This window comes from Sebastes fasciatus, chromosome 15 (genome assembly GCF_043250625.1).
Source record: "Sebastes fasciatus isolate fSebFas1 chromosome 15, fSebFas1.pri, whole genome shotgun sequence".
Lineage (NCBI taxonomy): Eukaryota > Metazoa > Chordata > Actinopteri > Perciformes > Sebastidae > Sebastes > Sebastes fasciatus.
This window is the reverse complement of record NC_133809.1, coordinates 17,720,564-17,745,043: the sequence shown is the minus strand read 5'-3', so window position 1 is coordinate 17,745,043 and position 24,480 is coordinate 17,720,564. Positions and strand designations below refer to the sequence as shown.

At 44.2% G+C, this 24,480-nt stretch overlaps 1 protein-coding gene and 1 long non-coding RNA gene across 4 annotated transcripts in view; both read left to right on the top strand.

Moving 5' to 3' along the window:
* Window positions 1–16,105, top strand: part of kif26ab (kinesin family member 26Ab) — a 75,934-nt gene extending 59,829 nt beyond the window's left edge. For all 3 annotated transcript variants that reach the window (XM_074660305.1, XM_074660306.1, XM_074660307.1), the window contains 11 exons: window positions 2,673–2,885; window positions 3,857–3,950; window positions 4,553–4,815; window positions 5,679–5,862; window positions 7,059–7,218; window positions 7,570–7,732; window positions 8,581–11,854; window positions 12,473–12,666; window positions 13,587–13,610; window positions 13,800–13,950; window positions 14,035–16,105. In XM_074660305.1, the coding sequence (XP_074516406.1) occupies window positions 2,673–2,885; window positions 3,857–3,950; window positions 4,553–4,815; window positions 5,679–5,862; window positions 7,059–7,218; window positions 7,570–7,732; window positions 8,581–11,854; window positions 12,473–12,666; window positions 13,587–13,610; window positions 13,800–13,950; window positions 14,035–14,216 (4,902 nt within the window). In that variant the 3' untranslated portion in view covers window positions 14,217–16,105. The remainder of the gene's footprint in view (window positions 1–2,672; window positions 2,886–3,856; window positions 3,951–4,552; window positions 4,816–5,678; window positions 5,863–7,058; window positions 7,219–7,569; window positions 7,733–8,580; window positions 11,855–12,472; window positions 12,667–13,586; window positions 13,611–13,799; window positions 13,951–14,034) is intronic.
* Window positions 16,106–16,918: 813 nt separating this feature from the next.
* The window catches only part of LOC141783997 (uncharacterized), a 144,176-nt gene continuing 136,614 nt past the window's right edge, over window positions 16,919–24,480 (top strand). The window contains exon 1 of the long non-coding RNA XR_012597397.1: window positions 16,919–17,174. This is a non-coding gene — a long non-coding RNA (uncharacterized LOC141783997). The remainder of the gene's footprint in view (window positions 17,175–24,480) is intronic.

Genomic DNA, 24,480 nt, shown 5'->3' with positions numbered 1-24,480 from the left:
TGAGTGGATGGAGGAATGCCAAGCCACCCTAATGGATTTTGTGGGGGATCAAGGGACAGGGAAACAGGGCCATTAGCACGGAGTCCGAGGTGTGAAAATACTGTAGCCAATCCTCCGTGGCCTCCAGTATGTGATCTCCGCCAACATAAATAAAACTGAGACATTAGCTCGCCTGGTAGCCTCTGTCTGGTAGACAGAGACTCAGCACTCATACGTGGAAGCCCGGTTTGAATGTCATAGCAAATGTAATTTACTCAACATATGCACACGTCAGTCACGATAACAGCCCCCTGCGGAGTATAAAGAGAGTTTGCACTTGGCCTGCCGAATGCTGAAAGATGAATTCGCTCACTGAAAGAAAAGGATTTCCAGTGACATGTTTTTCAAAGCGCTGGGTCTGTAGCAATATTTATTGTTGGAAGAATGGGTCTTTAGTGTAGGCGTTAAGACAGTGGAGAGACCCAGACTGAGTGAAACAGTCCAAAAGGAAAGGGAGTTAGCTGTATTTTAAGGTTTTTATTTCAACGCCTGAGAGGCATCGTGGGTACTTTTTCAAGAAGCATTGAAATGGCTCAGGATTGAGTTCCCTATCACATATACTGTAGGATATAGAAGCTGTTCAGCTGATATAATGCTAGGCTTTACACTAAACAGGGAGCTGACAGGGACTCCAAACACCGCTATACATATCCCAAGAGCCGTTTATGTCTCCTGTCAGTCACAGATATATTTCCGCAGAGCCTTTTTGGAGATATAGTAGAGGTGTATTTCTGACCATCCGATTGTAAGGCAATATCCAGCTGTCAGAATTACAATAGAAGGTGATTGTCACACAGCCTGACATGCACAAACACGACCACACCCACGCAAACCACACACAGTGCATCTCTACAGCACAGTAGAGGCAGGAAATGGGGAAATTTATATGCTGTTGTTTGTAAGAGGTGCCACTATACACAACTGGCTCAATGACCTCACTCCTGTAACCATGGCAATGACGTTAGACACGAGTGGGCTTGTCAGAGCAGCGCCGAATCAACACCTTAAGATATAAGCCGCCATCCCTTTTAGCGTACCATGCGGGCACGATGACCTGTGGAATGCGTTAAGACCGTAAGCTCACTCTATGAATGTCAAACCCCAGAATGCAACAGCTTCTTAATGTGGAGCTGCCATTTTTTTCCAGGCAGCAGAGGGGAGGGAGAGGAGAAGGAGGAAGAGAGAGTAGGTGGGATAAGAGGGGGGGGCCATATGCTCCTGCACTCCCCATGCTGGTGAGCTGCTCCTGGTCCAGAAAAACAAGCCCGCTAGAGGGATAATCCCTCAGCGTGGCGGCGCTTCACACACATTCATTTCCACCATTTTCTGCTGCGACTTTCAATACGCAACCTCGCTGCCTTTTAACTGCCACCATTAGGCAATGTGTTGACCCATCAGGTTCACCAGTCAATGGGAGTGTTTCCATGGCAACTGTCGATGTCCATCAACTCTGACATAGTGGATGTGATGTTAATGCACAACGCTGAGCCATGCTCTCAGACTGGATACCTATAGATCTGCATTCTAGGGCTGCAACTAACGATTATTCTCTTGTTGATTAATCTCTTGATTATTTTTCTTGATTAATTGATCAGTTGTTTGATCTATAAAATGTCAGGAAATGGTGAAAAATGTCGATCAGTGTTTTCCAAAGTCCAAGATGATGTCCTCAAATGTCTTATTTTGTCCACAAATCAAAGATATTCAGTTTACTGTCATAGAGGAGTAAAGAAACCAGAAAATATTCACATTGAAGAAGCTGAAATCAGAGATTTTTGACTTTTTTTCGTACAAAATTACTCAAACCGATTAAGCAATTAATGTAATAGTTGAAAACTAAGGCTGTCAAAGTTAACGTGATAGTAATGCATTAACGCAAATTCGTTTTAACGCCACTAATTTCTTCAACGCATTAACACAACTTGCGATTTTTAGGTTGTAGCACGCTCAGTTTTAAAGTTAGAAGGAAGATACTGGTATCATATGAAACTAGAAAAACCTAATGAATCCATTGGCACCAACCATGTAATACTGCTACTCATACATGTTTGTCGGGAAGGAGGCTAAATAACGCTCCAAACTGGCAAAACTGGCATGGCCATTTTCAAAGAGGTCCCTTGACCTCTGACCTCAAGATATGTGAATGAAAACGGGTTCTATGGGTGCTCCAACTAGTTAAAATACTAATAATTGAATATAATAATTGAAATAAATAATTAAATACTTGACAAAATCTCCCTTTAAGTTACATTTTGAACAGATACAAAATGTGTGATTCATTTGCGATTAATCCTGATTAACTATGGACAATCATGCGATTAATCGCGATTAAATGTTTTAATCGATTGACAGCCCTATTGAAAACTAATTGATTGATTAATCATTACAGCTCTACTGTATTCAGAGTGCCTACCATACATTTCCTCTCTTTCCTCTGCTAGTGCACTGTAAGTAAAAGATGTTAAGCTTATCCTGTAAGTTTTTCCTTCTCTGTGCTGAACCTGAAAAATGCATTCTTACATCTCTCTGCTGAGTCCGTCTGCACAGTCTTCATGTTTTATGCTTACTCACTTTCTAATCCACTCCTTCGTTTCCTTTTTTTGTTTGCTTATCTGTCTCACTCTGCGATTTAGGTGAAAGTGATGATGCGTATCTGTCCATCTCTGGAGACTGCCGACTCCTCAGAGTCTCAATCCTTCTTGAAAGTGGACAGCAGGAAGAAGCAGCTGACCCTCTACGACCCGGCGTCCAGCCCACACTCCAGCTCAGCACACAGGAGATCTGCCACCGTGGCCGTCCCAAAGATATTCGCCTTCGATGCTGTTTTTACCCCGGATGCCTCACAAGTAAGGGCCAGCGGGGCATGTGTTCTACATGTGTGTATGTGTTTTTTTTTAAGGTGTTGTGTGGGAATTCTGCCTCTCAAGGGCAAAGGGATGTCTTCATGCTGGCAGGGTGTGGCCAGCAGCTTAGAGAAGAAATGCCTGTCTTGGGTCAGAGGGCATTCTTACCAGTGTGGGCCTAACAGCTGGGCCTTTTAAGCTCTCTGGGGAATGATTTGAATCCACCTCGGTTATATCTAACCTCTCCTTTCATAGAACAACTATATCTAACCTCAGCCCTCAGCGGGCATACCCACCAAGATCAAAGACAAAGGTCAGATACATGTTTACTATATGCTGATATGGGAGCACACCAGTTCTGCTCTCTCCACACGATAGTATAAGTATTTTATGCATTTACCCATGGTGCAGTAAACTCTAAATAGCTAAGAGATCAGATTAGAGAGCATTGTGTCTCCGTAGCGTTGATAGCCTTGGATCTCCTATCAAACCACCTACTTGGAGCAAGTATTTTCCTAAGTAAGCTGCTGATAGCTAAAGCCTAAACGTTGCCGCTGCAGAGCCGAGGCCAAGCTGCTAGATTGTGCCGCTGGGACAGCAGCACTGCTGGTGGCTAACAGTAACAGCAAGCTGTTCTGCTGTTAGAGGCCTTGTTTGCAGTGTGATGTATGGGAAGGGGCCTCTGCTGCAGGAGCCTCGCCCCAGAGGACCCATGCTGAAACAGATTGCAAAAATGAGCCACACGTTGCAGCACACACATAAACACACACACACACACACACTCCTGAGTGATGAAAAATACTGAAACCATTAATGTGATTTGGGCGTAACCAATGCCAAATAACAGTTAAGTTTATAGGATACCGTTTTGGATTCATTGTTCTCAATATGCCTGTTTGACGGTATTTCTTGGATGTGGCTGAATTCTAAATTGACTGTGAGGCGGCTGTTTCTGTGTGTTTCTTTTTTCGCAGGCTGAGGTGTGCTCAGGGACAGTAGCTGAGGTCATCCAGTCTGTGGTGAACGGTGCAGACGGCTGCATCTTCTGCTTCGGCCAAGTCAAGCTCGGTAAGCTCCTCCACTGGCAAGAGATTAGACAAGAGCCTTTGTTAGCCGAAGAAAACTCTCATTGCTCTTTGTTAGCTGCACTTGATGTCCACAATTGGCTTAGCGGTGCAGTGGGGTGAGTCAAGGAATGGGAGATTGGAGGAAAAGGAATGGGTAGTGAGTCCGGGGTGGGTGGGGGTGAGGGGTAAAGTGCTGAGCTTCAGGGCTCGGGCTGTAATTAAAATCTTGGTAATTGGCCTGGGCAGTGCTCTTAGGCTGAAGGGCTTGCTCTCCTCGCGCTGCTGTTTCCACCAGGTGTAATTCTCCACTGAATTACTGCTTCTGGAATGGGTCCTTGGATTAGCACTTCTTTTATTTTTTTATTTTGCATGTACTGGATATTACCTCCTGGATATAAGCCCCACATCAGCTATTATTAATTTTTTCATCAACAGTTGTTAAACACAATAACCCTCAGAAAATATCCAGTGTCTATTCGTGTGTCAACTTCCTGCCCATTCCAGACCGCTTGATGAAAGAAGTAATTTTAGAACATATAGTGAGTGTAGCTGGCAATATTTCCGTTTCATCCCCCTCTCTCTCTCTCTTTCACATGTCCCCAGGCAAGACGTACACCATGATTGGCAAAGACAGCTCCACTCAGAGCCTCGGCATTGTGCCCTGTGCCATTTCCTGGCTATTCAAGCTCATCAATGAGAGGAAGGAGAAGACGGGCACTCGCTTCTCTGTTCGAGTGTCTGCGGTGGAAATCTTTGGGAAGGACGAGGAGCTAAAGGACTTGCTGTCTGAGGTGTCCACCGGCAGCCTGCAGGAGGGCCAGTCCCCTGGCATCCACCTGAGAGAGGATCCCATCTGTGGCACTCAGGTGAGACACATCCTCCACTCTTTCTTTGTTCACTGATCCTTTCTTTCCCTCTGTGAATTATACAGTCTTAGTCTGTGTGAGTATTGATCTTTCTTCTGTCTATGATCTACCTCTTCCTCTCTCAAACATGTTTGACTTTTTCTCGTGTGTGTATGTGTTGCGTTTTCTATCTCTCAGGACTTCCCAGTCCGCCTCGCTCCGTCCCTCCCGCCTCTCAAATCCTCGCTTTATATTTCCACCAAACCCATCTGTGGTATTGATGGCTTTCTTCTTACCTTTGTATTGACTCTCCTGTCAGCATCCATCAGCATCTATTACCCGTGTGTTAGCGCTAGCCCTCTGCAGCACAATAGAAGTGCTATTGGGGGATGGTGGAAGAACTGTAGGTTTGATGGCGCTCACAGGTGTTGCTGTCAGATGTTGTTTTTTGGGGGTCTGTATGGACTCTGACTTCAAAGGCTGTGCCGTTCTGTGAAGCTCCTTCTTGCTCTTCCTCTCAACAGCCACGTGTGGGCTCCCTTCATGATACCCCCCGCCTTCTCTCTCCTCCTTTCCCCTCCTCTCTTTCTGTATCTCACCACCGCCATCATCACATCCATGGTGAGGGAAGTGCCCCTGCCTCCTGCTCCACCATTACCTCTCTTAATCCTCCTCCCTCTGTGTGCATATCTGCTGTTTTAATCGCCCCCGAGACCCAATCTAATGGGCAAGAAATGCGTGCTGGGGTCCAATTAACTGGCTCCCCTCTCCTTCTCTTTCCTCTCTTCCACGGTATCCTTTTCACATCTGTCCTCTTCCTCAAGCCCTATGTGGTCTCCGTTGCTCACCCTAACCCTGTTCTCTGTCTCCTCCTCCCCCCACAGCTAACGAATCAGAGTGAGCTACGCGCCCCGACGGCTGAGAAAGCCGCCCTCTTCCTGGACGCCGCCATCGCCGCACGCAGCACCAGCAGACCCAACGTAGAGGAAGAGGATCGACGCAACTCCCACATGCTGTTCACTCTGCACATTTACCAGTACCGCATGGAGAAGACCGGCAAGGGAGGAAGTTAGTACCGTTACATTAATACATCTACAACGCTTGTTCCAACAAGTTGCCACCTCTCATTTATGTAATAAACGAATAATGTTATGGTCACTGATTCTAGCATAAGTGTTAATGAGTACAACCGCAGTATAATTTATTTTAACATATCCTCTCCTAATTATAGTTATTCAAAGGTGACCTCAGGGATGAAAGGATCAGATCTTGAGGGGGGCTCAGATATGTGTACAGTCAAGGGCGTAGGTTTCGTTTCAACATTGGCCGGGGACTTGTATTAAGTGGGGGGCTGGGGGTCCTCCCCCATGAAATTTTGTGTCAAACACTTCATTTCTTGCATTCTGGTGAACTATTATGCGCCAATTTCGGCCTTTTCTGCAAGTTATGGTGGAAATGTTTTGAAATGAGAGGTCAAGGGACACCTCTGAAAATCACAATGCCAGTTTTTCCTCGCCAAAATTCAGCCTAACTTTGGAGAGTTATTTAGCCTCCTTCCTGACAAGCTAACATGACATGGTTGACTAAGACCGCTACAGCCTCTTAAAGACAGTAATGTCGGCCGGGATCGCAGCAGTCCAGTGGGTCTCAAAGGGTTTGATAGTTATTTTTTAAGGGTGCTGAGATGAGATTAAGGTGTACTTTAGAACCCCTGAAAAGAGTCTAAAATCGCCAGTAGGTGACCTCCCTTTCACACTGAATAAGGTGGTTTTGTTGTGAGCTAGATGGAGTATGAATTGAGCATCAGACAAGCCCCTTATTTGCAATATTTATGGATGGATTGTGGCCTCTGCAAGACAGAATGAAGATTTGAAGCCTTGCTGACAGGAGTTTAATGTTTTGCTGCTGCAGTAGCAATTACATCAGTCAGCCACATAACAATGTGTAGCCCTATAATTTTAACAATGACAGCCAATTCCCTCTCGCTGTATTTTAAGTCGAGTAGAAGGGGAATGTATACTGTTCGTGCCTCCTTGTTACCATGAGTTACACATCTGGTGTGAGTTTACCAGTCAGGCTGCGATTTGGATTACTTCAGTGTGAGAATCTTACTCATAAATAAATCAGACAGCTCTGACAATCACCTGCCTAGCCTGGGCTGAGCTGTGCCACTCATGTCCTCATTGAACTGCATGAGGAGCTGACTTCAGAGAGGGAGTGTCTGGCTCTGTGCTCACCTGGTTGTTCTCCTGTCTTTGGCACAGTGTCAGGCGGACGGAGCAGGCTGCACCTCATCGACCTGGGGAGCTGCGAAAAGGTCCTGAGTAAGAGCAGAGACGGAGGGGGAGGCTTGTGTCTTTCTCTGAACGCACTGGGAAATGTCATCATGGCTTTGGCGAATGGAGCAAAACACGTACCTTACAGGTAAGAAAGTCCCCATTACTGTCTCTTTTACTGTGTTTTAGCTTGTGTGAAGTGGTGTCTATAGGTGATCATTTCTGGCATGTTGCTGCGTGTGTCGTCAGGCTTGCAGGTTTGCTGCGAGACAGTTTATTTAGTTTGTTTAGTTAGACTCACATAATAGCCTTCACTGGTGTTGCACAAGATTATATTGCAGTTACTCAGGTATGAAAAGAGTAATGACTCGTCACAGGAGTGTTTGTCAGTTCAGAGAACTCAAAATGGCTCCTCCTGGAATCATGTCAGCTACCTTTTGTTGTCTTTTTGAAGTATTGCTGTCCCGTTTGCTAATAACACTGTGAATGCACCCTGTAGGGACAGCAAACTGACAATGTTGTTGAGGGAGTCCCTTGGCAACATCAACTGCAGAACCACCATGATCGCCCACATCTCCGATTCCCCCGCCAACTACGCCGACTCACTCACCACGATCCAGCTGGCATCGCGCATCCACCGCATGAGGAAGAAGAAGTCTAAGGTACACTGATTAGCACTGATAAATATGGTTAAACATATGCAGCAATAAACTCATAAATAAGTCATGTATGAATATCCCAGTGGTATAAGAACATTTAGCAACTTAAATTATAATTCTTCTAAGTAATGATTCCTGCAATAGCTGTGCTGCATTTAGTGTCGTTCGTTGTTTATAAATGCAGACTAATTGTTAATTTAACATTATATTTAAGTGTCACTATTATAGCAATTACATTCCTAACGTGCATGTGCAACTTTGATTGCATTCATCATATTTCATGCCACGACTCACGTCCCTAAATCTTTCTTCCTCCTGTAATTTTGGACCTATTAAGCAAATGAATGTGTGAATGCTTCCGCAAATGAGAGATTATTAGTGCAGTAACTCAGAGCTAGTTTTCCTCAGCTCCTCCAACGCATAATCATGTAATCAATACCACTGCCCAAGGAAGTGTGTAATGCGTTCCCTCGGATTAGGGAAATATATGCTCCAGATAATTAGGTGGAGTGACAGCATGTATTTATTTGGTATTGGTCCCTGGCATGATTATAATGCAGTCCACATCCAGCAATTTGTATTATTGACATTAATTTCTGTGTGACTATCGATGTGCACTTTTAACCTTTAGATAAATATCGACTGGTAATGTCATAGGAATTATATATTTGCCCTACGATTGATTTCACTATGAAATGAATCTACTATGAATTATAAAGATTAAAATGGTTTTGTAAGAAAAAAAAAAGATTGTTACATTAATATTGTAAGACGTTAGAATCACATTACTGTCAGGACTTAATAAGATCATTTTTAAAACCCCAAAGACTAACTTCCCCTCTGCTCTGCAGTATGCATCCAGTTCATCTGGAGGGGAGAGCTCCTGTGAGGAAGGGAGGATCCGCCGGCCACCCCACCTCAGGCCGTTCCACCCTCGGACTGTAGCCCTGGACCCAGATCTGCCCTCCATGCTCAGTGACCCAGACTACTCCTCCAGCAGTGAACAGTCATGTGACACTGTCATTTACGTGGGCCCTGGGGGAACTGCGATCTCGGACAGGGAGCTTAGTGACAACGAAGGCCCGCCTGCCTTTGTCCCAATCATCCCCTCCCTGAACAGAAAGAAGTCTGCAAGAGACGGCCCTCTGGACCGAGACCACTTCTTTAAATGCAACACATTTGCTGAGCTGCAGGAGAGGCTGGAGTGTATAGACGGCAGTGAAGAACCCACTGCATTTGTTGGAGAGGGCAAGCGAGGCCAAGCTAGCCCCAAGGCCGACATATCTAAGGAGAGCCAAGGCTCTGTTTCACCAAAGACTGTAGCAAATATTTCTTACGCCCAAGAGAGCATCTCACCCAAACAATCCCCTAAATCTGTCGCCACAACACCATCCTGCAGTCCCAGCACTAAATCTAAACTGGACAATGCCAAGACGCAATGCACACCTGCAGAAAGGGGACCATCAGACAGTGTTCAAAATGAGTGCAGAACCAGCGCTGATGGCGAGAAAGCCTTGGTGTCAGAAAGCAGAGTTAGCCCTAACAAACTAGCGACTGCTTCAGGGTCTAACTCTGAGCCTGTGGTGAGGGAGAAGGTGTACTTCAACAAGAAAGCTTTGCCCAAGCCAGCCCCACCTCCTTCACAGCAGAGAGACTCCAGCAAGGAAAATAGCGGCAATGAGGAGAGATCCAGCACCAGAATGCCACCTGTAGGAATGAGCCACCAGGCTGTGAAAAGGAGGGATCCTTACGCTTCCCCTCTGCTCAGAGCTCCCGTGGAGGTCTGCCAGGTGCGCTCTACCTTGAGGGAAAGATGTCTGGATCGGGACATCCTTAGAGCCACCGTGACCTTGCAGCAGCCCGTGGAGCTGAATGGAGAGGATGAGCTGGTGTTCACTGTGGTGGAGGAGCTGTCTATAGGCAGTATTGTAGATAGGGGTCGGCCATCCAGCATCATCAGCTTTAACAGCGACTGCTCCCTTCAGGCCCTGGCCTCTGGCTCCCGACCTGTCAGCATCATCAGCAGCATCAATGACGAATTTGACGCCTACACGTCGGCCGCGGGAGGATCGGAGGTGAACATCGCCGTGGTCACACCCCTCCAGGAGGGAGCAATGGAGTGTGTAGACAGCAGGGGCTCATCTATCAGCTCATGGCTGAGTGAGGTTAGCGTCTGCACCTTGGAGAGTGAAGGGGCTCACTCCACAGACGTCTTCCTTCCACAGGCCAAACACATGGGACCAGAGGCCGCCTTTTACTTTGATTCCCTGGATATGTTCCATTGCGTTTCCTCTCCTAGAGATGCCAAGAACTCTTTAAATGACAGTGGATTCAGTTTTTCTGAACTAGACAGCGACAGTACCGCCTCAAGCAAACTCTCCTTGACAAAGTGCCCCCCATCTCCGGAATCAGCCAAAGGCTCCCTCAGATTCACATCTAAAATAAGTAAAGCTCACTCGCTTAGCTCCTCCCAACTTCCACAGGGCCCCTCCATAGTCCACTCCAGTCTTCCCAGGAAGATCAAACCTACCTCATCCATCTCCCATAGTAGTAGCAGTAGCAGCAGCAGCAGTAGAGAGCCACCAAGGCAAGAGGCTAAGCAGGAGGATCCTTGGCAGCGCGTTGACAACCACTCGGAGCCTCAGTTTTCCGACTCAAGCAGCACCAGCAAATTTCTCCGAAATCCCCCCAGCGGCATCCCCTCCTGCAAAACATCCAACAACAGCAACAGTGTACCTCGCCCGCCCAAGGTACAGGGGTCTACCTCATCCCAGAGGGTGGTCGACGGCTGTGAGAAGTCAGCCAGTAAAAATCCACCCAGCAAAATGCCTCAGCTGAGACGAGGTGCCACCACCCTGGGAACGGTGCCCGTGATCCATTCCTCCTCAGACTACAAGGGAAGCCAAGATATTATCGCATCTACCACGAGCCTTAAATACTCCTCCCTGGGGAAAAACAACAAGGCTAACTCACAGAAGGCGAGCAATCTCCCTAAACCTGGTTGCACCTCACCTCCCCCTCCTCCAGTCAGAAAGTCCAGTCTGGAACACAAGACGAAGATCCTGCTGCCCCAAAGTGCCTTAAAGTCAGCATATGGGGAAGCAGGAAGGGCCTCTGGAGCGAGGGCAGCTGTATCAGAGGATGAGCTTGAGGTACGTCACCGAGCAGACAGTTTCAGAACCTCCAGCCTCAACACAGCCAAAGTTACCTCCAGCCTGAAGGTCAGAGGGCCTAGAGGAGAGGCTGGGCAGCATTACGGCAGTCAAATGTCCCTGGAAAGGTGTGAAAGCCTGTCCTTATCGGGCTCCAGGCCTACACTCAGTAGGGAGAATAGTGGGGCAAGTCTGGGGAGCAGCAGTAGCAAATCCAGCAGGTCCATTCCAAGATTTGGTATTCCTAATTCATCCAGCTCCCCTATAGCGACCTGCCCATCATCCCCAAGTGGAGGAAGTATTGGCAGACCTGGTCAAGTAAAAGTCTCTGTGAATCCCAGAGCGTTAGGAGCAGTCAATAATAGTAAAGCACGCTCACTGTCCGTCAACAACTCCAAGGGTCTAAGCTCCTCCACCAAATCTCTGGCCAACCCTGTGACCAGAAACACCAACGCCAACCTCCCTCCATCAGGACGGACGTCAGCTCCTCGGACCGCCGCTGCTGTCACCAGTAAGCCTGGGAGAGGAACCATCATGGGCACCAAGCAGGCCATGAGGGCCGCCAACAGCCGTGTGAGCGAACTGGCGACAGGCAACATATCAGGCAAACACATGAGAGGTTCAGGAGATTCAGACAGCGGGAATGACAGCGGGGCGAACGTGAGTGATGACAAATCCCCCATAGCTATGCTGCCCTCTCCGTACAGCAAAATCACAGCACCCAGGCGGCCTCAGCGCTACAGCAGCGGCCACGGCAGCGACAACAGCAGCGTGTTGAGCGGGGAGCTGCCTCCAGCTATGGGCCGCACTGCTCTGTTCTACCACAGCGGCGGCAGCAGCGGATATGAAAGCATGATCCGTGACAGCGAAGCCACAGGCAGCGCCTCCTCCGCCCACGACTCCATGAGCGAGAGCGGCATGTCATCCTCAGGCAGGACAAGAAGCTCCAAGTATCCCAAGAAGAGAGCGAATGGTGAGAAACTAATTTGGGATTTCACACTGATGCATGTACAGGTGATATTCACACATATTATACAGGTAATAGCGCTTGCCCATGAAGCTGCACACACTGAAATAGCATCCAGAAGTGAATGCCCTCTCCTCGGAAATTAGCCATATAGCGGTTCTAACTTTATGAATCCATTCTTATTACATTCGCAAATTAGTGTTTCATGGGATTTTCCCTTCTCCTGAATCAGCAGCATACATTATTCATACATATATGGGAAAATGATAATGAATGTTTCAAAACAAGACGACTTCGAACTGTGATGATCAAAAAAGACGAGTTGAACATGAGCAGCAGTGACCTGGTTCAGGTTTTTGTAGCCCCGTATATATAACCATTTGAATTCACGTGCGTTGAACCAACCTTTTGAAATTATTCGGGCGGTGTGTATATACAGAATAGCAACCCATGAAACCCTTATAAATATGCAATCACCACAACTCTGCCGGCCTGCGTAAGGCCTCGCATCACTTTACATCTCAGAGTGAGACTCATACATATTTATCATAAATCCCAGCAAATACTGCTACTGTATGTCACCAACGCAACTGGTGCCTGTCTGACCATATGCATATATTTTAGGCTTCCAGAGGAGACGGCTCATCCCCGCACCCCTACCAGACTCCTCGTCCCTGGGGAAGAAGGTGGCCACAGCAGGCCAGTGGGTGGACTTGCCTCCCATGTCAGGACCTCTGAAGGAGCCTTTCGAGATCAAGGTGTACGAGATCGATGATGTGGAGCGGCTCCAGAGGCGACGTCAGGAGGAATCCGCGGAGGTGAGCAGAGGGTCACTCCCGACATGTTTTACATGGCGATACATCTTGCTCAACTTGTTCAAGATGATGTTATGTCTGGGTCAAGGTCTCGTGAATCCCTCTCGCTGAGCCACAGCCATATTTTGCATGTGCGACATTGATGCCATGCATGCTCAAGATGTGTCTTTGTGGGAACGTCTTCGCTCACTTCTTCCCAGTTTCTTTTTAAAGCACAAGACAGCAATAATATGTCTCAGACGTCTGACCTTCAGTCAGCTCAGCGGCAAATCCCGGAGTTAAAATGTCTGCGTCCAGATTCCCAGAGCTCGGTATTTTGGCAGCGTTCCTCGGGAATGTCAAGAGTTCAGGAGGCAATTACTGACGAGGGTTAATTGGTTTGAATGTGAGCGATGACTCGGCTTACTGCTGACGGTGGTGATGATGATGAGTGGGGGGAATAAGTATGAGGAAGAAGACGGTGTGAGAAAACTGGTCAGGGAATGTGTGATGAATGCAGGGGCGCCCGACACCAACCCAAATCAGCTCACCGCGAGCGCTCATCACGGGCCGCGTGATCGCTTTTTATAGCTGACTCCTCTTCTGTGGATCATTAACTGCTCCCACAAGTTTGCCGCAGCCAGACAGGGATTTGGTAAGAGAAGATATTAAATCAGCTAGATGGCGGTTTGATTTACTTTCAATTAGGAAAAAATTATCTTACATTTTTTCTCTCCCAGCCATCACTGCCTGAATGACGAAATTTCCCTTACTATGTTGAATTTAGCATTGGAGTCTTGTGCATCAGTAGCTTGTGTCTACAGTGTGTGTATATATTAACATACTGTTCACATACTTTTATTATATGCTACTCATTCTGTTCATATTCTGTCTTGTTTAACATGCTAACTTGTTTTATCTGTTTTCCCCAATCTTGTCTTCAGCAACCATTCCAGGATGTTGACAAGGTGAGCTAATTTTAATGTTTCAGTGTTAGCAGCACAGGCTGTATTACAGCAGTTACATAACCGTTTTCTGATAGTTTTCCTACTTTATGCTGTGCCAGTTTGAACCTGTTTTTACTTTTTACTTCCAGCTACTTCAGCCAACTGAGCTGTTGAGGCAACTGTAATAAATAATGTCTCTTTTTCTCTCAGGGCCTGCTGTATTTTAACAGTAAGCTGAAGATGCTGGAGAGAAGGCAACAGCAAGTGAGGGAACTGAAGGCAAAGTATGAGGTGTTGTTGGAGGAGCTGGAAGACACCAAGGCCCGACTGATGATGGACCCCAGCAAGTGGATGGGAGAGTGTAAGTAACTGCTAAATGTACATTTTTAAAAAGATCCCTAGTGACGAACCATGTAACCAAACATTAATTTCCCCTTTTCAACAGTTGAGGTGGACCAGAATTTGGACAAAGAGTCTCCGGAGTACCTGGAGGCCTTGGCACAAGCCACGGAGGACCTGGAGTTCTGTGTCAATCTATGCAAGTCCCGCGTCATGATGGTGACCTGCTTTGACATCAGCATGCCAAAATCTGGTGCTCAAGAGGGACTGCGTGAAGTCGAAGTCTGAGGACAAAAGAAAGTGCGAGGTTGGAGAAATGAGGAAGTGAGAAAACAAAAGGATGGTGAAATGTAGCAGCCAGTCTATAGATATCACTGGAATGAAGAACAACAAGTGACGGAGATGAGATGAGAGTGGATCTTTGCATGAAAAACAGAGGAAATCTTAACCACCGAGCTACAGTGCCTCGTTGTCCGGGACATGTTTTAATGGCAGAGAAAAGAAACGTGAGCACAAATGCTGTTGCCTGTAACGGCAAGGCAGTGGCCATCACCTACTCAAGAGTCAATGAACAACACCTGGAAGTGCCTTTTGTATTGGTTTTTTTTGAGTCATTATTTTTCATATGGTGCAGGTATCCTAAGCATACCTAAGCAAACCCTGAACATATTGCTTTTAAGAAAAATATTTTATATTGCATTGTATAGTGTATTTATATGATTATGTGGTGTGTACAAATATCCTTTAAGGGAAAAAATAAAGAGGAAAAAAAGAAAAAGCAATAAGCTAATGTTATTGCGCTCCCAGACTTTGCCTTTTTCTCTTGTTTCAAACCTCAGTCAGCATTTTATCCATGTTCATTCAGCCTCTTGCGCCTTATTTGAACTCTCTGGTTCTGTAGTTTTCTAGATTTTCAAACCGGACTATGTTATCTCATCAAGGACTGCATTTGCTGTTGTCACTCATCGCCTGCCAGCTGGCCTGTGAAGGCTAGCAGGGCTGAGTGAATGTTTTTCCCTCCAGTTGCCTTGATCAAAATGGGTCTCAGTGGATGCACTTAGATAGAGCAGCAGTTATGTTGGGGGACGGACGGAGGGCTTATTCAAGCTGTGCTTGCCCGTGTTTATCTCGCTGAAAATGAGAGATTACGCCAAAACATATCAATCAGAGGGCCATTGTGATGGATAGGGAGTGATTACTCTTGATTCAGCCATTCTCTCTGGTGCCTCGATACAGTATGTGGTCAAGCAAACCCTGAGAGTCTTCCCTATTACACTACTAGCCTATAGAGGATAGCATGATGAATGGTTACACAATTTCTCTCCAAATGGGCTTGGACTGGGTGCTACTGTAAAACAAAGAGGCACAGATGAGAGATAGCACAAGTCGACTGGTCTCTTATACGATACTTTTTCAAGCGCTACCAAGCCTCGGCTCTATGCATTCCAATACATTTACTGCAACTACTGTAAGAACCTCAATGCTGACTTAAGGGCAGCGACACAGCTTGGCCTCTTTTGTCCCCTCTTCTTTTTTCTTTTAATAGGCAAATTAACAAAGTTGATCCAGTGTCTCAAACAAAGACTCAAGAATTGTTAGTTACCCGTGAAATGATGCAGTGAACAAGAGCAAATGATCGGGACATTGTTAAGGAAAATCAATCATGATATCAGCTCTTTGTAGCTGCCAGAATGTGCTCGTTAAGAATCAAACGGCTGACACAGAGAGAACAAAGATGATCGTGAAAAATGATTGTTATGAAAAACAAACTGGCTTTGTTGTATTTTGGTATGTTTGATTTCTATATCTGTTACAAATATGACTTTGTTTTCTTTCTTTTACAAAGATGTACTCTCTCAGGCCCTTTCTGAAGATGCTGCATGAGATTTTTTAATCATTTTTAAGAATGATTTCTACTCCATTTTTACCATTCTAATTTTTTACAATAACTTCAATTTTCACTACTGTGGGGTCAGGCTCATGAATTAAATACCTATTACCAAACCAAGACCTTTTTTCCAAGAAATTATTATATGTGAGGTCATATTTCATATCAAAACTCATATTTTCGAATATCTTTGTTTTTGTATAGGATTTTCAAACCCTGTGTATAAATGTATGATACGGCAGCTTGTGTTTTACTTTTACAGTACCTGTGAATAAAATGTTTCTTCTTACTGATGATTCAGAGTGGAATGTTTTTCCCCCGGTTCACATATTCGATATTCATGGGATTGTTTGTTTCCACACCAATGCAAAGAGGAGAAGTCCACAATCTTCTCTGGAAATCAAAACATTAGTCTTGTCAGCTCTACATCACTCTCCCCACAAATAATCATATGCTCAGTCTACTTGTTCTTTCATTTATTTTTTTCATGAATTGTCTCATACACAACAGGTAGCAACCTGAGACACAAGAATTTAAACGTTGACTAATACAATATCTGACACATCAACATTGGTATAGCTTTCTTACTTTTGCACACCTTCATTCCATCTTTATGCACTATAAACTCATTATAATATCTTTACTTTACTTTACTTTGACTTTATTGTCCACCTTAGTGAAAATTTGTCTTTGGCTTCTCTAGTACATAAAAGATAAATTCAAACATGACATGAATTTCAAAAATTAAAAACATAGTCGGCAAAACACTGCACTGTTACAAAACATACAACAACAAACGTCCAATTGTGCAAATGGGCAGGAAACAGCAGCAACAGATGGGGATTATCTGGGGATAAATAATATCCATTAGTTTGATATAAAACAACACAGTAAGCTGTAATGTACTTTAGGCATAGACAAAAAGTGTAACAGTGTTAGCCTACATTTTAAATAAATTTGGTTAATGACTGACTAACTCTGAATCAACTACTAACTGTATTTGTAACTAAATTTACATGTATTTGCCTTAAAAAAATCTCCAAAATCTCCACTACCATTTTATACATCCATGAAGAAGAGGCTCATCACGGACTCGCAGCGCGCATGCGCGAACATCACACGTGGTAAAGGAAGAGTTTTAAATAGTAGGATTTTGGTAAATATGACCGTGTTTGGGGATTACTGAGCACACAACTGGATAAACGAGACTTGTATTATGCTGCACTAGTTGTGTGAGGGTTTGAAAAACGGATTTTTTATATAGTTTTGCTGTTGTTAAACCTGGCCTCCATCTACTTAAGTTCGTTTTGAAAACAAAACCAACCACCAGCTATTTGCACGGCTAGATACCACTAGAGGTAAGTGAGAAAATATGAGTTTTGTTTTTTTATGTGGTTGAACTGTCACCATTTGTATTGGTACTATGGAGTTTGGATACCTTGTGCCATTCCTAGCTAGCATGGCTCTGTTCAACTATAACCTGAGCAGAGGTTTAATCAGCCATAATTGAAAACACCTGTGTGCCCAATACTGTACACTGTCATCAGAAAATATGACCCCACTGTACCTGTATAATAAATGAGGCAAATATCTGACAGAAAACACACAAAACTAAATCTTTAAAAAAACCTTTTTTAATTTAAAGATATATTCACAAAACTCTACAAGAAAAGTAAAAGATAGGTACAATGGGGTCACATTTTCTGATGACAGCCGTTAGAAACGGTGCCCTCAGGTGTTGCTGGCTCTCTGCAGTCACAGATTTGGGTGTAACACTTGTTAGGAGGTAACAGTGGGTGCCAGTCAAGCTCAAGTTGTGTCTTGTTACATTAGCTTTACACCACACTAAAAACACATCAGTAGACTACTGATTTATTCCACCATGATATAATTTTACATCTTTGCTTAAAGTTGCTTTTTGTAGCAGTTTTAAACCTCAAATCAAGTGATAAACATTGTCAACTACTTTAGGTTAAACTCATTGTTGGACCCAGTGTTTAAAAACTGTATCTCACAAACTCCCAAACAAATTTAGATTTTGTGGATGACGTCTTGCTCCTTGTGGGAGAACACACAGTTGTCTCTGTGTACTCGAATCAACAGTAGGAAATTGGCAAAATTGTTGAAGCGTTGAGTTTGATATATAGGAAATGACATAAAAAGAGAAGGTGCAGGTTCAGAGTGATTAATTACTCTCTGTATCAGGAGGGCCTTCTGCTCAGTGTGATACAAGGAGTCCTGTTGAGTGTTATACTGTAGATGTGTGTGTGTGTTCAGCTAGAACTTGGACCCTGCTGTGCAATAACATCTTGCCTCCTCCCGGTTAATTCTGTTTTGATCAAAAGCATAAGAGGTTAATTTGGCGGACTTGCCAGACCAGCTGGTCTGAGTTTCAAATCAAATTCTTTGGGGTGGTTTTCGCTCTCAGGCTTAGTGTTTTTTGGCGCTCTTTGACACCTTGTGAAGTCTCAGGCAGAGTTCACTGTTCAGGGGAATCAAATCAAATGTGCTGCCACACCCGATTCTGACAAATGCAATGTAGGAAATTGTATCCTTCTTTTAATTAGTATTCAGTTAGTCTTCATCCTGTAGCAATTTGGCAGACAGCAAAAGCCTTTTGTCAAATAACTCAAGATCCTGTCTGCTCAGACTGTACCTCGTTGCTCTTAGGAAGTCGGTGTCTGAGTGGAAACAGTTGGCCAGGGCTGCTGCAGACGTCTGAGTCCCGTGTGTCCCAGCCCCCTTTGCCTCAGGGCTCTCATCATTAGCAGGGAGCTGGATGTTGTATGAGAATAGCAATGAGTTCACTGAAAAGTCAGGAGTCCCCCGTCACCCTTCACCCCAACCCAGCAGTGACCCTGTGTTGGAACTCTACTCACTCCTCTTTGTGAGAGTTTTTATCGAAAAGCAATCCCAATCCACTCCAATTCTCAGTCCATTCGATATCTTTCCCTTTCTTCATGTATTATGTTTCCATTATCGTCTGCTGACACAGTGTCTGTACTGTTCAAAGCGGTTTCTCCTGTCAAACTGAGTCAGAGCTGAGAAGAGAGTTCTCTTTGACACTTAAAAAATGTTTAAATCCTACAAATGCCGGTCCAAATCTCTCAAAGAAAATTGCATTAAGACTTTTTAATTTGGTATTCATCATTTTTTAGAAGACCTCACGTCTTTAGTCAGACTGAATGTCGATTTAGCTTCGGTTAAATTAAAGGAAAACAGGCTTTTTGAACCCGCTCTATCCCCCTCCACCCCTGTTACGCTGCCTGCATCAGCCCTGGGCATTGTTAGTGGTAGTAGTTGCTCACTTTTGGATTTACAGCTCTGCAGTCCCACAGATTGGTCTGTCTAAACCAAGCTTGCTCTTTGAAGAAGACCCATAAACCTGACCAAATGCTGCCACTTATTCTCAGTAATTAAAACAAGCTGCCGTGGAGAAAAGTCCTTAAATTATCAGAGGCTAGGCAAGATGTAAGCCCCGCACGCACACACACGGTCTGTCTGCCTGCGTGGTCGTTTCTTCAGGGGGGTCGTAACCATTGACATCTCCATCCTCGGAACAGATTGCATGTGTGAGGAGTTTTTGCACCAAGACAGAAACCTTTTTAAGAGTTGTAGTCCTGAAGGCTTTCCTCCATATGTACCGTAAATTCAGGATGGGTGGCCATACAAGTTCGACGACATGCCACTGAGCTGAGATAACGCTACAGGTAGTAAATCACACCAACGCAATCCGTAATGTGAAAGTGAATTAATTAGCCTTTCAGAGACAACTCGAAATGATCTATCACTGAAGATTTAACCTTGTTTACTGTGTGTAATCCAGCAAGCTTCGGGGCAAGAGAGGCTAGGGAACTAGCAAGCATTGCCATTATACTGTAAGTTGTAATGATGTAGATGATATAGAGCTAATAATTTACCATAATGGTTCAAACTGTAATGTGAATCATCTCCCGTGTATTACCATCACTGAACTCCCCGAGTCCTCATCCAGCCATCTAGTTTGTAGGGTAATGAGGGGCAGGATGTGGGTCATGAGTTCAAACAGCCTGTTGTGTGTTGACCTGCAAGCTGGCATGGTAATGAGTGTCTAGGTGATGAAGATGTGCACACATACACAGCCAGGCTCTGATGCCGTCTGACGGTGAGCTGGCGGTGTCGTCCCATTCTGTAGTCAAAGTGCTGGTAGAGGAAGGAGTCACAGCAGAGGCGGATGTTTTATATTTTTTTCCAGGATAAAGCATTAAATTTTTTATCCTTATGTTATTTTATGTAGCCAGGATTGATGGTAGTATGTGATGCAAAATGCTAGTAATTCATTGGTTTGTTGTGTTTGGTCAGTGCACGATGCACTGACCTTGTCAAAGAGTGATGAGGGGAACTACTTTCTCCACCACATGCACTGACCTTGTTCTATCAGTGGTATTGTAGTCCCTTGGTCCAGATTACTTGTAGATAACTGCTGATTTACATAAAGGCTTTGTTTAGAAACGCTGTTTTAGAATGCTTTTAGAATACTGATGTGAGGAGCTAATGTGCAATGAATATTCATGATTTTAAAAAAGAAGGTTCTACACAGTTGAGCAGAAAAAATAGATGTTGTAAAGTCCTTGGTTACATCAGTTGTTGGGTAGGTTGCAGTACACTGCAGTCAGGTTAATGACTTGGTGTTCTCTTATACAGGTCTTTGTTTTTTTTTTAAGGTTTCAGCCTTTTTAAAGATCTGCAAATTGCACTCAGGAGATCACCGGTCATAAAAAATTTCATTATTCCCCTAGAAGAAGTTAAATAATTGAATTCCAGAAAAAGTGCTCACTGAGATATTGCCGTTAATGGCACATTGAAACTGAATAGCCAGTCATTCCATCAGGTTGTGCTCTCTTAACAGATGGGCAGGCGTGATGAAAAAGACCTTTTTTAATTAGTCTGTCTGAAGACGTTTCTTCATAACCGACAGCCCCCTCTACGTTTAAGTTTCAGTGGCCACCAGGCAGGCTCTTAGCTGGCTCCCAGCAGCAGCCATCTGGTGGACAGCAGAACCGGGGCTACAGGGTGGCTCCCCACTCCACTGAGCCGACACGCAGCCCAAGGACACGAGGAAAAAGGCCCTAGCCTGACGGGTCTTTACTCTGTTTAATCTGGTAACTTTATGCTCTGTGTGCGGGTCAGGGGTCAAACTAACAAACTAACAAACTACGCATCAAGATATGTAATGTAAGGTCAGAACGTGATGGTTGTCAGTGTGGCTAAGGCTAAATGGAATTAACTCTGTTGACATGTGTTAAGTATGTAGCATGTCTTACTCGCTGCAATCATTCATATTTAAAGCTTGGGTAGGTAACATTGGAGAAACCAGCAAGAGTTCGCTAGATTTTAAAAATGATCCAACCAAAAAAACGAGCCCAGTGTTGCCAACTCTTTTACAATTAAAGTAGCAGCACTAGCTCCAAAAGTCCCTAAATCTAGAGAGAAAGTCAGCAACACTGACGAGTCCGGCACTTCAGGCCTCCCTCCAAAGCCACTCCCTTAAAATTATCATAATGAACTAAGACTGGGTGATATATTTTCAGGCTATATACAATACAACATACGACATACAATCGATTTTATTGAAAATTATTACATTTTGACAGAGCGTTTCTATTTTAACCAGCGCAGCTTTTCTAGCCTTTACGGCACTAGTTTTGTGGCCCCCGAATGTTCAGAGACCGTGGCGATTATTAAAAGCGGTAACGTCTTTTCTTGAAGTGGAGGCTGGCATCTTCCATCACCTTCTCCGACCTCAACACGTATAAACTCGTTGTGGCGCTTCACTTCTTCCGCTCTCTCCAGTTCCCTCTCTTATAGTTCCCTGCTTCCCTCCAGATGCAAAAACACACGCATGCCCCACACGCACATCCATGTCCAGGAGAGTGTGTCTGTGGGAGGGAGAGAGCCACGGGAGAAGTGTAACGCCAAAGTGAGTCTCTGAAAACTAATATTTATACTTGGATGTTGGCGATATAGTCATTTACTGACCGCTGTCAAGCTAGCAGCTTGTGGAAAACTCTGGTGACACGCAATGAGTGCACGGGCAGAGTGTGCACGCAGGTAGACAGGCAGGTAGCCCGTCCAATCATTTCATTCAGGCCGAATGAAATGATTGGACGGGCTTATTAAAGGCCTGTGATGGCCACGGATACAAGATTGATTTTAATTTTTTTTTGTCAGGGCATTTGATTTATTGATTTCTGTCGGGATGTAATGAGAATTTCAACAAACAAAAAATGTATCTAAAATACATTACCCACCTTAGCTTTGAATGAAATCATATATATCAGCATATAGTTTCAGAAGGTTACCACCTGGGGATTGCATTTTGACAGGCAATGTGAGAGATACTTGCATCAGCAGATTGCAGGACACATTTTATTGTAAAGCATCTTCTTTCTGCTTGGATGACTTCACATTCAGTTCGCTATGATTGGCAAGTCATTTTTCTTACATCCTGTCCCTTTCGATCAGTACATGTTTGAGAGCATTGCACTTTCCATCTTTTCCCGACTGAACTGCGATTCATGAAATGCAAGGCTGATGTGGTTTCAGGTCTCTGTTATGGATACTGGTAAGATAAATTGGATTCTCGTCCTCATTGGATAGCAGAATTGTGTGCGTTTCTTTCTCTTTTACCAGGAAGAATCATTTTGTATCTTGTTGAAGAGTGGTGTTTGATTGCTTTTTCAGAAACCCTTATGCTTTGGATCAAGCTTTTCTACCTTTTGAAAACAACTTCAAGTGTGAGGAATCCATCTAAAGTAGTATCTTAATGCAATATTCTCTTTTGATTTGTTTGCTTACTTTGGAATTGGCAGTGCCAAATTGTAGTGTTGTGTGTCGGCCTCAAAAACAGAAGTAGATGTGTATAGCAAATTGGCAGATAAGTGGAGCTCTAACTGCTCTTGTTTCTATACGATAACTTGAAATAGCCTTGTTGCACACTAAATCTCACACCATGCGAACGTAATTGCATGTCGTATGTGAGAATGGAGGTCTTTGCATCATTATGTTTTCTCCTTTTCAAAGGGAGAAGTGCAAGTTCTTGCGGTGTGATGAGCAGTTTGCAGTAATGATGGTATATATTTAGGTTACGTTCTGCCCACTTCTATTGTATTTTTCCCACTGTAGTTCACCTTGTTGTGATACCATTTGCATTGCATTCATAGTTTGCATGTTTTTACCGTGACTTAAAAAAATTTAATCAAACTGTCATGATCTAACCTCTGGGTTAATCCACCAATCAGACAGAGCCTTGTTCTATCCATCGTGCTTTCGTCTGCTCCTCACTCACACCTTTTGATTATGTGTACTGTTTTCATTTACACATGTAGATGATGATGATTATAGCTGTGAGGTGTTTTTTCTCTCTTCCATGGGCTGCAGCAGTGAGGGGGCCCCTTCATTGTCAACACTGAGATACAGCGCATTGTCTCATCAGACAGTTTCAGACGCACCACAGTGGTGACAGCCCAAACACCGTCTTTGTATTCCCTCTCTGTCTCCCAGATTAGAGCCTGATTGGTGCAGGTTGCTGACAGGAGGCTGTCAGTAGTTGTGATGTATGAAGTGGAATATGTGCAAGTGAAGAGGTTAATTACACAACATTTAAGACCCTTCTCTGCCTCACCATTCATACTGTAGCCAATCACATTCAAGACACTCGCTAATCAAAAGTGGGCTGGCAGCTCTGCGCCGTGGCAACAGTTGCCGTGATGGCGGATTGTCTGGCAGGGAGCGTGTGTCCTGCTGTTTGCCTATTTGAGTTGGTTGGCAGGATGGTACAATCCCCCCCTCTCTTTTGCTGCTATTCATTCATAGCCAAAAGAAGGTGGAGAATAAATGTGTTCTCTGAATTACTGATAGACTGGATCATTCTTACTCGTGTCTGGTTTATGCGTCATTAAAGCTGGCAATCATGTTAAAATGGAAACAATTTGTGTGCTATTCAAGTAAACAATATAGCAGAATACTTCAGACGTTAATCTTTTTTTATTACAATGCTTTAGAAAGGGCTACATAGCGTATATTATCGTTACAGCTGCAACGATTAAGTGATTCGTTGTCAACTATTAAATTGATCGGCAACTATTTTAATAATCGATCAATTGGTTTGAGTAATTTTTTAAGAAAAAAAGTCAAAATACTCTGATTCCAGCTTCTTAAATGTGAATATTTTTACTCCTATGTGGCAGGAAACTGAATATCTTTGAGTTGTGGAGAAAACAAGACATTTGAGGACAACATCTTGGGCTTTGGGAAACACTGATCAACATTTTTCACCATTTTCTGACATTTTACAGACTAAACAACTAATCAATTAATCGAGGAAATAATAGACAGATTAATCGACAATGAAAATAATCGTTAGTTGCAGCCCTACTTATCGTGATCTCCAAATGTTTTATATGACATGAATAGGGCTGTTAAAGTGATAATAACGCGTTAACGAAAATTCATTTTAACGCCACTAATTTCTTTAACACATTAACGTAACTCGCAATTTTGATCTTTCGGAGGTTGTAGCAGGCTCAGTTTTAATGCTAGAGTAAAGATACTGGCATTTTTTGGAATCCATTGGTACCAACCATGTCATACTAGCTTGTCGCGAAGGAGACTAAATAACACTCC